Consider the following 14,843-nt stretch of genomic DNA (forward strand, 5'->3'; position numbering starts at 1 on the left):
GAGATCAAGACCATCCTGGCTAACATGGTGAATCCCTGCCTCTACTAAAAATACAAAAATTAGCCGGGTGTGGTGGCTCGTGCCTTTAGCCCCAGCTACTTGGGAGGCTGAGGCAGAGGAATCGCTTGAACCCGGCAGGTGGAGGCTGCAGTGAGCTGAGATCGTACCACTGCACTCCAGTCCAGTGCCAGAGCAAGATTCAGTTTCAAAAAAAAGGGGGGGCACTAAACTATTCCCTTCAATGTTACCCACCTTGCAATCTAGTAAGTAGATAAACAAATCCTTTTCCTGTTGTCTCCTCATCCTTACTTACACAACTAGTGTGCTTGGCTCAATCTCTGCCATCTCTTTCAGTTCTTAATTTCTGTGAATTCCAAGTTAGACCCTCCCTCCTCCAGACAAAATGTACCCTGCCATTACAGACAGCCAGTAGCCTTCCATTTTCCTAAGTCTTCATGGACTGTATAAATAGACTAATCCTTGGGCTCTTTAATTCTAGATGAATGGCTATCAGAAAAGGATCAAAAATGCAACTGAGAAAATGATGGCTCTTGTTGCTGAGCTGTCCATGAAACAAGCCCTGATCATTGAACTGCAAAAGGAAGTCAGGGAAAAAGAAGACTTCATCTTCACTTGCAACTCCAGGATAGAACAAGGTCTGGCACTCAGTAAGGAAATTGAGAAAGAATGGTTGAAGGCACTTCGAGATGAAGACATGCATGCCTCGGCCATGGCTGAAAAGTCTCGGGTAGGCTTTGGCTCCTGTATTGCATTTCTAATGTGTGCCAGTGGGGGCTGCTTTCAGGGGGTCAATTGCCCCACAATATAAGTTTCCCCACTCTACTACACATAGTCCCCACAGTCATTAGAAAAAAGTGTGTTTATGATATTCTATAAGTCAAAATGCCACAATACTCACTGAAGAACACTTAGCAAGCACAAGGCCCACCCCACAGCCTTACACCCTGAGCTGCCGAGGCTGAACATCATGGCCTTCCATCAGCATAGTGATGACCAGGCTGGCATCAGCCTTGTCAGTAACTCTTCAATCTCTGTCTTTGCACCTCTGCTCAGACCACAGCTGACTGTCCGTGTTCATCTGCTGTGGCCTCCAGCCACATTATGGTTGCTCTGCCTTCTGCACATGCTTGGTGTACATCATAGGCCTCAATCCTACCCCTTTCTTTTCCCACCTTAGGCCTCTAGCCTAAGGCTAGGTCTATCACTGACTCACTCTGCAAGTTAGATACCAGATCTTCTGTCTACCCCCATGGCCTATCAATATTCTTAGACTGGAATTAGGCATCTCTTTCCAAGGAGTCTACATCCTCCAGATGTACAGCTCACTCAGATTGTCAAGTGGATAGCACCAAAAGGGTCCCTATTTGCTCCTGAACCCAAAACAAAGCTTCATTTGAAACACACTAGGAATACCTGAGCACAGGTATAAATTACCTGAATTATAATCTCCACACCACCTGGGACTATACCTTTTAGCGTATTCAGATTTTACCTGTGGTGTGCCACGGTCATTTATCAGTTGGAGGTCTTTTCAGTGCAGTAACAGATTATTCTGTTTTCCAGAGGCACAGACAAAATCTTGAAAATTTTGAGGCTCAGGGCAAGCTGCTGACCATTTTCCTCCTCTGGTTCCACTTTATTCCTTGGTCTCTTCCTTTGTAACATTTGCTCACCAATGACTTACCAAGGGAAATACGTTGCTCTACCTTTGTCAAAAACAGGGAAATAATTAGTGCTTGATGACAGATACTGAGGTGGGAACATAGTTAGGACCAACCAAGAAGTCTTTGAAAAGCCCTAAACCCCAGGAATATAGCCCATTCCAATGAGATGTGACACGTGTGTGTGTGTGTGTGTGGTGTGTGACTCCACCCTCCTGCCCTTCCCATCCCTTTGGGGAGTATCAGTTGCACAGTCAAAGACTGTCCAGACCAGCTGCGTCTTTAGGGACCTAAGGATAAAGTGACTTCACTAGAGTTTTCAGAGAACTGAAAAGGAAAAATCCTTCTTTGCAGGAGCTCTCGGAAAAAGGTAAGCGCAAGCTGCCTAATGGTGTTTACACGACTGCAGAGCTGCGTCCAAATGCCTACATCCCAGAAGCAGATGACACTCTTCCTGTGCCAAAACCTTACGGTGCTTTGGCTCCTTTTCAACCCCGTGACCCTGGAGCCAATATGAGGCACATAAGGAAACCTATTGTAAAGCCAATTGAAATCTGAATATGTTAACAGATCCAGACCTCTCAAGGAGAAGACTTCAGCCAGGCATCCTTGTACCCACAGCTGAAAAATGTGAGCATAATTGTTCTAAAATTATAGATAAGTAAGGTGTCCACAGTTAGTTAACAACAGATTTCAACATGGTCTCTCTTTACCCACCAACTACTATACCTTACATAACATTGAATAGGACATAGAACCGTCCTACATTCATGTCAAAGTATATATTTGAATTGCTTATATTTTCCTTTTCACTCTTTATATTGACTACATTCCAGAAATTTGTAGTAGGCAAGGCACTACAAAAATGCACTAAAAATAAAACAGTTTTCAATGAAGTATAGAAATGGGCAGAGTGGTCTTTGTTTATTCAAGAAAAAACAAATACTGTTCAATATGTACACTTTAAAAAGAAAGAATGACTGAAAAGGAAAATATTTCAAATATTGCAAAGGCATAACTGTTGAATAAGAAGTATCACTTAATCTTGTAAAGTATGTAAAAAAGTAGTGAAACTTGTCATGGGTTTTTTGCATTTTTTCATTTTATTTTTTGACAAATAATTGTACCTATTCATGGGGTACATAGTGAAGTTTCAATACATATAATGTATAGTGATCAGATCAGGGTAATTAGCATATATATCATCTCAAACTTTTTTATTTCTTAGTGTTGGGAATATTCCATATCCTCCTAGCTGTTTGAAACTATGTATTATTTTACCTATAGACATCCTATCGTGGTCTAGAACATAGGACTTATTTCACCTATTTCACTGTAATTTTGTGCCTACTAACAAATCTACCCCTATTCCTTCCTTCCCTCATCTTTTCCCCTAGCTTCCCAGCCTCTTATATCCTCTCTTCTACTTTTCACTGCTTTGAGATCAACAATGTTTAGCTTCAACATATGAGTGAGAACATGTGGTGTTTAACTTTCTGTACCTGGCTTATTTCACTTAATATAATGTCCTCCAGTTCCATTCATGTTGTTACGAATGACAGGATTTTGTTTTTTTGTGGCTGAATAGTATTCCATTGTGTGTGTGTTTGTGTGTGTGTGTGTGTGTGTGTGTGTGTGTGTGTGTGTGTGTGTGTATCGCCCATTTTCTCTATCTGTTGTTGGACACCTAGGTTGATTTCGTGTTTTGCCTATTGTGAATGGCACATAGTGAATGTGTAGTAGTTTTCTGAGGAACTTCCATATCATTCTTCATAGTGACTGTACACGTTTACATTGTCACTAACATTGCATATAAGAGCTCCCTTTTCTCTGCATCCTTACCAGCATTGGTTATTTTTAGATTTTTTGATAATAGCCATCCTAATTGGGGTGACATGATACCTTATCATATTTTTTATTTCTATTTCCCTGATTATTAGCAATGTTGAGCATTTCTTCATATACCTGTTGGCCATTTGTATGTCTTTTGAGAAATGTCTATTCAGATCATTTGCCCGTTTTTAAATCAGATTGTTTTTGTAGTCTTTTTTTGGTGTTAAGATATTTCAGCTCCTTATTTATTCTGGATATGAATCCCCTATCAGATGAGTAGTGTTCAACTATTTTCTCTGATTCTGTACGTTGTCTTTTCACTCTGTTGTTTTCCTTTGTTGTGCAGAAGCTTTTTTGTTTGATGTAATCTCATTTGTTTATTTTTTCTTTTGTTGCCTGTGTTTTGAGGTCTTATTCATAAAATATTTTCCTGGGCCAATGTCCTGAAGCATTTCTCCTATGTTTTTTTCTAGTAGTTTTCGATCCTATATTTATATAGTTTCGGGTCCTATATTTAGGTCTTTGATCATTTTGAGTTGACTTTTAAATACGGTGAGAGAGGACTAGTTTCATTCTTCTTCATGTGGACCTCCAGTTTCCCCAGCGTGATTTATTGTAGAGACTTATCCTTTTCCCAATGAGTATTCTTGGCACCTTTGTCAAAAATCAGTTGTCTATAGATAGATGAATGAATTTCTTGATTCTCTATTTTGTTCCATTGGTCTACGTATCTGTTTTTATCCCAGTGCCATGCTCTTTTGGTTACTAGAGCTTTATAGTATATTGGAGATGTGGTAGTGTGATACCTCCAGCTTTGTTCATTTTGTTCAGGATTGCTTTGGCTATTTGGGGTCTTTTGTGGTTATATACAAATTTTAGGATTGGTTTTCCTGTCTCTCTGAAGAATTCCATTAGTATTTTGATAAGTGACTACTTTCAATCTGTTGATTGCTTTGGGTAGTATTGTCATTTTGTTTTGTTTGTTTTTGTTTTTGGAGACATGGTCTTGCTCTATCACCCATGCTGGAGTGCAGTGACATGATCTCGGCTTACTGCAGCCTCCACCTCCAGGGCTCAAGTGATCCTCCCACCTCAGCCTCCTGAGTAGCTGGGACTACAGGGGCACACCACCACACCTAGCTAATATTTTTATTTTTTGTAGAAATGGAGTCTCACTATGAGGTCTAGACTGCTGTCAAACTCCTGGCCTCAAGCAGTCCTTCTGCCTCAGCCTCCCAAAGTGCTAGGATTATGAGTCACCATATCCAGCCAGAATGGCTATTATTAAAAAGTTAAAAAACTAAAACTAAAACATGTTGGTGAGGTTGCAGAAAAGAAGGAATGCTTAATACTGCTGGTGGGAATGTAAATTAGTTCAGCCACTTTGGAAAGCAGTTTGGAGATTTCTCAAAGAACTAAAAACAGAACTACCATTTAACCCAGCAATCCCATTACTGGTATATACTCAAAGGAAAATAAATTGTTCTACCAAAAGGACACATGCACTTGTACATTCATCAAAGCAGTATTTACAATAGCAAAGACGAGGAATCAACCTAGATGCCCACTGACAGTGGACTGACTAAAGAAAATGTGATACATATATACCATGGAATACAGCCATAAAAAGGAACAAAATCACATTCTTTGCAGCAACATGGATGCAGTTGGAGTCCACTGACCTAAGCAAATTGACATGGCAGTAGAAAGCCACATGCTACATGTTCTCACTTAAAAGTGGGAGTTAAACAATGAGTAGACATGGATATGAAGGTGGAAAAACAGACTATTAGGGAGAAGAGGGAGGGAGTAGAGGGAGAGTTGGAAAACTGCCCATTGGGTACTATGCCCACTACCTAGATGATGGAATCATTTGTACCCCAAACTTCAGCATTACATGATTTACCCATGTAAGAAAAAAATCTTCTTTAAAGGCTCAGTAGAATTGAGCAATGATGCCATCTGGACTTTTCCTTGTCGGAAGACTCATTTCATTTCATTTCTCATTTCATTTCTCATTTTATTTTTCATTTCATTTCTTAATTTCATTTCATCATTTTGTTATTTCATTTCATTTCATTTCAACAGAGTCTTGCTCTGTCTCCCAGACTGGAGTGTAGTGGCCACATCTTGGCTCACTGCAACCTCCGCCTCCCAGGTTCAAGTGATTCTCATGCCTCAGCCTCCCAAGTAGCTGTATGTTTGTAATCCTGTACTACCATGCCTGGCTAATTTTTGGAGTTTTTGGTAGAGACAGGGTTTCACCAGGCTGATAAACTCCTGGCCCCAAGTGAGCCACCCACCTCAGCCTCCTAAAGTGCTGGGATTACAGGCGTGGAAGATTTTATTACTGATTTAATCTCATTACTTGTTATTGATCTGTTCAGGTTTTCTATTTCTTCCCAATTCAGTCTTGACATTGTATATGTCAAGGACTTCATTCATTTCCTCTAGGTTTTCTAACCTGACGTATTATAATTCAAAGTACCCTGTAATTATTTTTTGTATTTTTGTGGTATGTGTTGTGACATCTCCTTTTTTACTTCTAATTTCATTTATTTGGGTCTTCCCTCTTTTTTTCTTAGTCTAGATAATGATTGCATGTGTTTATCTTTTCAGAAAACCAACTTTTATTTGTTGATTTTTTTGTGTTTTTTAGTATCAATTTCATTTATTTCTGCTCTAATCTTTATTATTTCTCTCCTCCTACAATTTTGAATTTGGTTTATTCCTGATTTTCTAGCTGCTTGAGGTATATCATTAGGTTATTTGAAATGTTCCCCGTTTTTTCATGTAGGCATTGGTTGCTATAAACTTCCCTCTCACTACTGCTTTTGCTGTGTCCCATACATTTTTGCATGTTGTGTTTCCATTTTCATTTATTGCAAGAAATTTTTAAATTTCTTCCTTATTTCCTTCTTCATTTTGGTCATTCAGGAGCATGTTGTTTAATTTCCATGTATTTGTATAGTTTCAAATGTTCTCCTTGTTATTTACGTCTAGTTTTATTCCATTGCAGTCAGATATTTGATATGATTTTGATTTTTAAAAAAATTTGAGGCTGGGTGTGGTGGGTCACACCTGTAATCCCAGCACTTTGGGTGGCCAAGGTGGGTGGATCACCTGAGGTCAGGTGTTTGAGACCAGCCTGGCCAACATGGTGAAACCCTGTCTCTACTAAAAATACAAAAATTAGCCGGGCATGGTAGCACCTGCTTGTAGTCCCAGCTACCTGGGAGGCTGAAGCAGGAGAATTGCTTGAACCCAGGAGGCGGAGGTTGCAGTGAGTCATGATCACACCATTGCATTCCAGCCTGGGCAACAGCGAGAGACTCCATCTCAAAAAAAAAAAAATTAAGACTTGTTTTATTTCTAACCTGTGGTCAATACTGAAGAATGTTTTATTCACTAATGAAAGAATATGTATCCTGCATTTCACCTGTTGGGTGAAATGTTCTGTAAATGTCTGTTAGGTCCATTTGGTCCATGGTATGGTTTAAATACAATTTTTATTTGTTGATTTTTCTATATAGATTTTCTGTTCAATACTAAGAGTAAGGTGTTGAACTCTCCAACTATTACTGTATTGGGGTCTATTGCTCCCTTTAGCTGTAATACTTGCTTTATATATATCAGTGCTCTGGTGTTGGGTACATATACATATATAGTTGTTATATTTTATTGCTGAATTGATCTCTTTATTAGTATATAATGGTCTCTGTCTCTTTTTACAGCTTTTGACTTGAAGTTTGTCTTGTCTCATATAAGCATAGCTACTCCTGCTCACATTTTTTCATTTGCATGGAATATCTTTTTGAATCCCTTCACTTTCAGTCTACGTATGTCTTTACAAGTGAGGTGAGCTTCTTTGAGGCAACATATAGTTAGGTCTTGGTTTTCTTTAATCCGATCCGCCAGTTGATATATTTTATTTATTTTTTAAATTATAATTTTATTTTTCCATAGGTTATTGGAAACAGGTGGTATTTGGTTACAGGAGAAAGTTCTTTAGCGGTGATCTGTGAGATCCTGGTGCACCCATCACCCAAGCAGTATACACTGCACTATGTATGTTGTCTTTTATTCCTTGCCCCGCTCCCACTCTTCCCCCCAAGATGCCAAAGTCCATTGTATCATTCTTATGCCTTTGTGTCCTCATAGGTTAGCTCCCACATATTGGTGAGAACATACGATGTTTGGTTTTCCATTCCTGAGTTACTTCACTTAGAATAATAGTCTCGAATCTCATCCAGGTCATTGCAAATGCTGTTCATTCATTCCCTTTAATGGCTTAGTAGTATTCCATTTAGTGTGTGTGTGTGTGTGTGTGTGTGTGTGTGCATGTGTGCATGTGTGCAATATATATATATATATATATCACAATTTTTTTGTCCACTCATTGAGTGATGGGCATTTGGGTTGGTTCCACTATTTTGCAATTGTAAATTGTGCTGCTGTAAACATGCTTGTGCAAGTATCTTTTTCAAATAATGACTTTTGTTTTCTCTGGGTAGATACCCAGTAGTGGAATTGCTAGATCAAGTGGTAGTTCTACTTTTAGTTCTTTAAGGAAACTCCACACTATTTTCCATAGTGGGTGTACTAGTTTACATCCTCACCAGCAGTGTAGGTGGGATTTGCTGATCACCAAATCCACACCAACATCTACTGTTTTTTGATATTTTAATTACGGCCATTCTTTCAGGAGTAAGATGGTATCGCATTGTGGTTTTGATTTTCATTTCCCTGATCATTAGGGATGTTGAGCATTTTTTCATATGTTTGTTGGCCATTTGTATATCTTCTTTTGTGTATTGTCTATTCATGTTCTTAGCCCACTTTTTGATGGGATTGTTTTTCTTACTGATTTGAGTTTGTTGTAGATTCTGGTTATTAGTCCTTTGTCAGATGTATAGACTGTGAAGATTTTCTCCCACTCTGTGGGTTATCTGTTTATTCTGCCGACTGTTCCTTTTGCTGTGCAAAAGCTCTTTAGTTTAATTAGGTCCCAGTGATTTATCTTTGTTTTTATTGCATTTGCTTTTGGAGTTTTGCTTATGAAATCCTTGCCTAAGCCAGTGTGTAGAAGGGTTTTTCCAATGTTATCTTCTGGAATTATTATAGTTTCAGGTCTTGGGTTTAAGTCCTTAATCCATTTTGAGTTATTTTTGTATAAGGTGAGAGATGAGAATCCAGTTTTATTTTCCGACATGTGGCTAGCCAATTATCCTAGAACCCTTTGTTGAAAAGGGTGTCCTTTCCCCACTTTATGTTTTTGTTTGTTTTGTCAAACATCAGTTGGCATAAGTATTTGGGTTTATTTCTGTGTTCTCTGTTGTGTTCCGTTACTCTGTGTGCCTATTTTTAGATCAGTACCATGCTGTTTTGGTGACTATGGCCTTATAGTATAGTTTGAAATCAGGTAATATGATGCCTCTAGGTGTATTCTTTTTGCTAAGTCTTTCTTTGGCTATGTGGGCTCTTTTTTGGTTCCATATGAATTTTAGAATTGTTTTCTGTAACTCTCTGAAGAATGATGGTGGCTTTTGATGGCGATTGCATTGAATTTGTAGATTGCTTTTGGCAAAATGGTTATTTTCACAATATTGATTCTACCCATCCATGAGCATGGGATGTGTCTCCATTTGTTTGTGTTGTCTATAATTTCTTTCAGCAGTGTTTTGTAGTTTTCCTTGTAGAGGTCTTTCAACTGCTTTGCTAGGTATATTGCTAAGGCGTTTTTTGTTTTGTTTTGTTTTGATTTTGGCAGCTATTATAAAAAGTGCTGAGTTCTTGATTTGATTCTCAGGTTGGCCACTGTTGGTATATAGAAGAGCTACTGATTTGTGTAGATTAATCTTGTATCTGGAAACTTTGCTGAATTCTTTCATCAGTTCTAGGAGCTTTCTGGAGGAGTCCTTAAGGTGTTCAAGGTAAATGATCATATCAGCAAACAGAGACAGTGTGACTTCCTCTTTACCAATTTGGATGCCCTTTGTTTCTTCCTCTTGTCTAATTGCTCTGGCTAGGACTTCTAGTACTATATTGAAAAGGAGTGGTGAGAGCGGGCATCCTTATCTTGTTCCAGTTCTCAGAGGGAATGCTTTTGACTTTTCCCTGTTCAGTATGATGTTGGCTGTGGATCTGTCATAAATGGCTTTTATTACATTAAGCTATGTTCCCTGTATGCCGATTTTGCTGAGGATTTTAATCATAAAGCGATACTGGATTTTGTCAAATGCTTTTTCTGCACCAATTGAGATAATCATGTGATTTTTGTTTTTAATTCTTTTTATGTAGTGTATCACATTTATTGACTTGTATATGTTAAATCATCCCAGCAACCCTGAAATGAAACCTACTTGATGATGGTGGATTATCTTTTTGATATGTTGTTGGATTTGGTTAGCTGGTATTTTGTTAAGGATTTTAGCACCTATGTTCATCAAGGATATCGGTCTGTAGTTCTCTTTTGTGGTTGTGTCCTTTCCTGGTTTTGGTATTAGGGGATGCTGACTTAATAGAATGAATTAGAGAGGGTTCCTTCTTTCTGTATCTTACAAAATAGTGTCAAAAGGATTGGTGCCAATTCTTCTCTGATTGTCTGATAGAATTCTGCTGTGAATCCATCTGGTACTGGACTTCTTTTTGTTGGTAATTTTTTTAAAAAAAACAGAATCTTACTCTGTTCCCCAAGCTGGAGTGCAATGGCATGACCTCAGTTCACTGCAACGTCTACCTCCCAGGTTCAAGTGATTCTCCTGCCTTAGCCTCCTGAGTAGCTGGGACTACAGGCATACACCACCACACTTGGTTAATTTTTGCATTTTTAGTAGAGACAGGGTTTTGCCATGTTGGCCAGGCTGATCTGAAACTCTTGACCTCAAGTGATCCAACCGCCTGGGCCTCCCAAAGTGCTAGGATTATAAGCATGAGCCACTGCACCTAGCCTTTTATTGATAATTTTTAAATTACTATTTCAATCCCACTGCTTATTATTGGCCTGTTCAGGGTGTCTAATTCTTCCTGATTTAAGCGAGGAAGGTTGTATTTTTTCAGGAATTTATCCTTCTCCTCTAGGTTTTCTAGTTTATGTGCATAAAGGTGTTCATAGTAGACTTGAATGATCTTTTATATTTCAGTGGTGTCAGTTGTAATATCTCCTGTTTCGTGTCTCAATGAGGTTATTTGGATTTTCTCTCTTCTTTTCTTGGTTAATCTTGCTAATAGCCTATCAATTGTATTTAGCTTTCTAAAGAGCCAGCTTTTTTGTTTCATTTATCTTTTGTGATTTCTCTGTTTCAATTTATTAGGTCTGCTCTGATCTTGGTTATATCCTTTCCTCTGTTGGGTTGTGGTTTGGTTTGTTCTTGTTTCTCTAGATCCTTGAGGTGGGAACTTAGATTCTCTGTGCTCCTTCCAGCTTTTCAATGTAGGCATTTATGGCTATGAACTTTCCTCTTAGCAAGGCTTAGCTGTCTCCCAGTGGTTTTGATAGGTTATTTATTGTCATTCAGTTTGAAGAATTTTTTAATTTCCACCTTGATTTTGTTTTTGATCAGTGATCATTCAGGAGCAGACTATTTAATTTCCATGGTATTTGCATGGTTTTGAAGGTTCCTTTTGGAATTGATTTTCAGTTTTATTTCACTATGTTCTAAGAGATTGCTTGATATAATTTCAATTTTCTTAAATGTATTGAGACTCGTTTTATGGCCTATTATATGGTCTATCTTGTAGAAAGTTCCATGCACTGTTGAATAGAATGTGTACTCTGCGGATGTTAGATGAAATATTCTGTATATATCTGTTAAGTCCATTTGTTCCATGGTATAGTTAAAATCCATTGTTTCTTTGTTGACTTTCTGTCTTGATGACCTCTCTCGTGCTATCAGTGGAGTATTGAAAGTCCCCTGCTATTATGGTGTTGCTGTCTATCTCATTTATTAGGTTTAGGTTTATTAGTAACTATTTTATAAATTTGGGAGCTCTCCAGTGTTAGGTGCATATTTGTTTAGGAAGTGCAGCATTTAGGAAATTTACATTCAGTGTTAGTATTGAAATGTGAAGTACCATTGCATTCATATTCTTTGTTGTCTGTGTATTTTTGTTTGTTTTTGTTTTGTTTTTTAACTTATATTTTTATTTTATAGGTCTTGTGTGATTTATGCTTTAATGAGATTTTTTTAAATGTGTTTCCAGGATGTGTCTCAACATTTAGAGCTCCTTTTAGCAGCTCTTGTAGTGGTGGCTTGGTAATGGCAAATTCTCTCAGCATTTGTTTGTTTGAAAATGACTATCTTTCTTTCATATATGATGCTTAGGTTTGCTGGATACAAAATTCTTGGCTGATACATCTTTTGTTCAAGGAGGTTGAAGATAGGACCCCCAATCCCTTCTAGCTTGTAGGGTTTCTGTGGAGAAATCTGCTGTTAATCTGACAGGTTTCCCTCTATAGATTACCTGGTGCTTCTGTCTCACAGGTCTTAAGAATCTTTCCTTCATCTTAACTTTGGATAACCTGATGACAGTGTGCCTAGGCAAAGATCTTTTTGTGAAGAATTTCCCAGGTGTTCATTGTAATTCTTGTATTTGCATGTGTAGGTCTTCAGCAAGACCAGGGAAGTTTTCCTTGATTATTTCCCCAAATATGTTTTCCAAGCTTTTATAATTGTCTTCTTCCTCAGGAACACTGATTATTCTTAAGTTTGGTCATTTAACATAATCCCAGACTTCTTGGAGGCTTTGTTCATATTTTGTTATTTTTTCTTTCTCTCCATTGGATTGGGTTAATTTGAAGGCCTTGTCTTCGAGCTCTGAATTTCTTTCTTCTACTTGATCAATTCTATTGCTGAAACTTTCCAGAGCATTTTGCATTTCTAAAAGTGTGTCCAAAGTTTCCTGAAATTTTTATTGTTTTTTCTTTAAGCTATCTATTTCATTGAATATTTCTCCCTTCACTTTTTGTATCATTTTTGGATTTCCTTGCATTGGGCTTCACCTTTCTCTGGTCCCTCCTGATTAGCTTAATAACTAACCTCCTGAATTCTTTTTCAGGTAAATCAGGGATTTCTTCTTGGTTTGGATCCATTGCTGGTGAACTAATGTGATTTTGGGGGGGGAGGTTGCTGACAAGCCTTGTTTTGTCATATTACCAGGGTCGTTTTTTTAGTTCCTTCTTATTTGGGTAGGCTCTGTCAGAGGGAAGTTCTAGGGCTGAAGGCTATTGGTCAAATTTTTTTGTCCCTCAGGGTGTTCCCTTGATGTAGTACTCTCCCCCTTTTGCTATGGATGTGGCCTACTGTGAGCCAAGCTGCAGTGATTGTTGTCACTGTTCTGGGTCTAGCCATGTAGTCAGTCTACCTGGATCCAGGCTGGTACTGGGGGTTTCTGCACAGAATCCTGTGATGTGAACTGTCTATGGGTCTCTCAGCCATGGATACCACCGCTTGTTCTGGTGGAGGTGGCTAAGGGTAAAATAGACTCTGAGGGTCCTTAGGTTTGGTGGTTTAATGCTCTATATTTGTGCTGGTTGGCCTCCTGCCAGGAGGTGGCACTCTTCAGAAAGCATCAGCTATAGTAGTGTGGAAAGGAACTGGCAGTGGCAGTGGCCATGGCCCTACAACTCCCAAGATTATATGTCCTTTGTCTTCTACTACCAGGATGGTTAGGGAAGGACCATCAGGTGGGGGCGGGGCTAGGTGTGTCTAAGCTCAGACTCTGCTTGGGCAGGTCTTGCTTGTGGTGGAGGGGGTGAGATTCCTATGTCACTGGAGTTGTGTACCTAGGAGGATTATGGCTGCCTCTGCCGAGTGATGCGGGTTGTCAGGGAAGTGAGGGAAAGCTGGTAGTCATTGGCCTCACCCAGCTCCCACACAAACCAAAGGGCCGCTCTCACTCCCACCATATCCCCCACCAATAGCCCCAAGTCTGTTTCCAGGTGGAGGGCAAGTCAGGCTTGAAAACTTGACCAAGGCTTTCGGCCTCCCAGCTGCAAAAGAAAAGGGTTTTAGTTCTTTTCCCACCTGCAAAGTCTGCAAGTGGGATTCACGCCCTCCCCTGAGTTCTGGCAAGGAGGCTTCTGGCCCCGTGCAAATTGTTACAAAGTTCAGCTAGAGAAGTCCTTCACCCTGTGGAGTCTTACCCCCTGCTCTTCTGGCTTCCCTCCTGATGGAACCCTGTGGTGCCAGGCGGGAATGGGCTGCTTGGGGATCCAGTGCGCCCCCAGTGCCTTTCTGCTGCTTCCTCTATCCCTGTATTTCACTCAGCTCAGCTCTCTAACTTGACTCAGTTCCAGGTAAGGTCATGAACTTCTCCCACAAACAGACCTTCAGCTTCTCCAGTGGGGGAAAGGCGGTATCCAGGAGAGAAGGGTCTACCTTTCCCACTTCTGAAGTTGGGGCACTCACAGTATTTGCAGTGTCTCTTGGGTCCTGCAGGAGCAGTCTGCTTCCTTCTGAGGGCCTCAGGATTGCTGGTCTGTTCTTAGAGTCAATCTGGAGCCAAAACTCACAATGCACACCTCCGCATGCTGCTCTTCCATAGCTGCAATCTAGTCCTGCATCCTGGTCGCCATGATCCACCTGCTGACTCTGTATATTTTAAATGGAAGATTTAATCCATTTATATTCTAGGTTATTAATGACAGGCGAGGACTTACTCCTGTCATTTTATTGTTTTCTGGTTGTTTTGTATATCCTTTGTCCCTTACTTCCTCTTATTTACTTTTGTGGGTAAGTGGTTTTCTATAGTAATAAGGTTTGATTCCTTTTTCTTTTTTGTGTATCGGCTCTACTGATGAGTTTGCTAGTTTTGCATGTTTTTTTTTCCTATAAAAAAATAAAATGACTATTTGTTCACTTAATGGTATTCTGTGAATCCTATAGGCTTTCTTCATTCTTTTTTCATTCTTTCTTGTCTGCCCATATTATTTCAAAATTGTCTTGAAGTTTAGAAATTCTTTCTTTCTTCTGCTTGGTTTAGTCTGTTGTTGCAGCTCTCAACTGCATCTATTTCATTCATTGAATCCTTCAGCTGCAGGATTTGATTCTATACCTCTTCATTGGATTTCTCAAATCATGAATTGTTTTCCTGATTTTGTTGAATTATCTATCTGTATTCTCTTGAAGCTGAGTTTCCTTAGGATTATTATTTTGATTTTTTTTTTGCATTTCCTATATTTTGTTATAATTGGGGTTGGTTACTGGAGAGTTGTTTTCCTTTGAAGATGTCATGTTTCCTTGCTTTTTCATGTTTGATAGGTCCCTACATTGATTTCTATGCATCTGGTGGAAAAGTCAGCTCTTCTATCAGGTGCATAGAAATTTT

General features: G+C 39.1%; 1 protein-coding gene across 6 annotated transcripts in view; it reads left to right on the forward strand.

Moving 5' to 3' along the window:
• CCDC146 (coiled-coil domain containing 146) overlaps nt 1-2,758 on the forward strand; it is a 157,034-nt gene extending 154,276 nt beyond the window's left edge. For 5 of the 6 annotated variants that reach the window (XR_004268359.1, XR_004268362.1, XR_004268361.1 and 2 more), the window contains 3 exons: nt 500-748; nt 2,037-2,388; nt 2,424-2,758. Coding sequence is in view for 1 of the 6 variants with exons in the window: in XM_032276366.1 (XP_032132257.1) it covers nt 500-748; nt 2,037-2,240 (453 nt within the window). In the remaining 5 variants the exon portion in view is untranslated. Of the gene's footprint in view, nt 1-499; nt 749-2,036 lie in introns of all 6 variants that reach the window. The other variant, XM_032276366.1, reaches the window with a different exon arrangement.
• Nucleotides 2,759-14,843: the final 12,085 nt, after the last annotated feature.

The sequence above is a fragment of the Sapajus apella genome, unplaced genomic scaffold (genome assembly GCF_009761245.1).
Source record: "Sapajus apella isolate SASKATOON/1434 unplaced genomic scaffold, GSC_monkey_1.0 scaffold7, whole genome shotgun sequence".
NCBI lineage: Eukaryota > Metazoa > Chordata > Mammalia > Primates > Cebidae > Sapajus > Sapajus apella.